Source organism: Lottia gigantea (assembly GCF_000327385.1).
Source record: "Lottia gigantea unplaced genomic scaffold LOTGIsca_7671, whole genome shotgun sequence".
Classification (NCBI taxonomy): domain Eukaryota; kingdom Metazoa; phylum Mollusca; class Gastropoda; family Lottiidae; genus Lottia; species Lottia gigantea.
Genome location: NW_008710560.1, coordinates 1 through 1,643, shown reverse-complemented (window position 1 = coordinate 1,643; position 1,643 = coordinate 1). Strand labels below are relative to the sequence as shown.

Here is a 1,643-nt window from a genome sequence, read left to right as displayed (position 1 = left end):
TATTATTACTATGTATGATGTATATATATACTATGTTATTTCAACTCTTGCTTGTTTTAGTAATTTTTACAACGTCGAACTTAATTGCCGCTTTTAAAACCATATTGTTGCAATAAATAATTCTTATTCAGTAAATTGGTTTCTTTTTTTTTTAAAATCTACCAGTTAAATGTCTTTTTGATCACCTCCGAATCTTCTCTGTTGATCACCAGTCCAGAGTTTAGCAGTACCTTTGTTCAGGAGTAATGCAATTGAAAACCTCTGACAACCACCTATAAGACCTTCCAAAATGAATTTCTTCAAACAACCCCAAAAGAACCCCTTTAATAATACGACCTTATGAGAATCTAAAAGATTCTCCTTCAATATAAATGACCGTCATGAGATCACATACATTTACCACCCTAGAGATATAAGAGCACAAACCCTGACCACCCTAGAGGCCTTAGACAACAAACCTTTACTACCCTAGAGGCCTTAGACAACAAACCCTTACCACCCTAGAGGCCTTAGACAACAAATCCTTACCACCCCAGAGGCCTTAGACAACAAACCCTTACTACCATAGAGGCCTTAGACAACAAACCCTTACCACCCTAGAGGCCTTAGACAACAAACCCTTACCACCCTAGAGGCCTTAGACAACAAACCCTTACCACCCTAGAGGCCTTAGACAACAAACCCTTACCACCCTAGGGGACTTAGACAACAAATCCTTACCACCCTTGAGGCCTTAGACAACAAACCGTTACCACCCTAGAGATACAAGACCACAAACCCTTACCACCCTAGAGATACAAGACCACAAACCCTTGCCACCCTAGAGATACAGGACCACAAACACCACCCTAGAGATACAAGACCACAAACCCTAACCACCATAAAGATACAAGACCACAACCCTTACCACCCTAGAGATACCAGACCACAAACTCTTACCACCCCAGAGATACAAGACCACAAACCCTTACCACCCTAGAGATACAAGACCACAACCCTTACCACCCTAGAGATACAAGACCACAAACTCTTACCACCCCAGAGATACAAGACCACAGACTCTTACCACCCTAGAGATACAAGACTACAAACTCTTACCACCGTAGAGGCCTTAGACAACAAACCCTTACCACCCTAGAGATACAAAGACTACAAACTCTTACCACCCTAGAGATACAAGACCACAAACCCTTACCATCGTAGAGATACAAGACCACAAACTCTTACCACCCTAGAGGCCTTAGACAACAAACCCTTACTACCGTAGAGATACAAGACCACAAACCCTTACCACCCTAGAGATAAAAGACCACAAACTCTTACCACCCTAGAGATACAAGACCACAAACTCTTACCACCCTAAAGATACAGGACCACAAACACTTACCACCCTAGAGATACAAGACCTCAAACCCTTACCACCCTAGAGATACAAGACGACTAACCCTAACCACCTTAAAGATACAAGACCACAAACCCTTACCACCCTGGAGATACACAAGACCACAACCCTTATCACCCTAGAGATACAAGACTACAAACTCTTACCACCCTAGAGATACAAGACCACAAACCCTTACCATCGTAGAGATACAAGACCATAAACTCTTACCACCCTAGAGGCCTTAGACCACAAACACTTC

The 1,643-nt window shown here is 42.5% G+C and overlaps 1 protein-coding gene across 1 annotated transcript; it reads left to right on the top strand.

The window, feature by feature from the left end:
• Positions 1 to 763: 763 nt before the first annotated feature.
• On the top strand, positions 764 to 979 carry LOTGIDRAFT_148320 (hypothetical protein; the record flags this gene model as incomplete). Its single annotated transcript, XM_009066457.1, has 1 exon — positions 764 to 979. A coding segment is annotated over one exon (216 nt), but the record flags the coding sequence as incomplete, so codon positions are not given.
• Between the last annotated feature and the right edge of the window lie 664 nt (positions 980 to 1,643).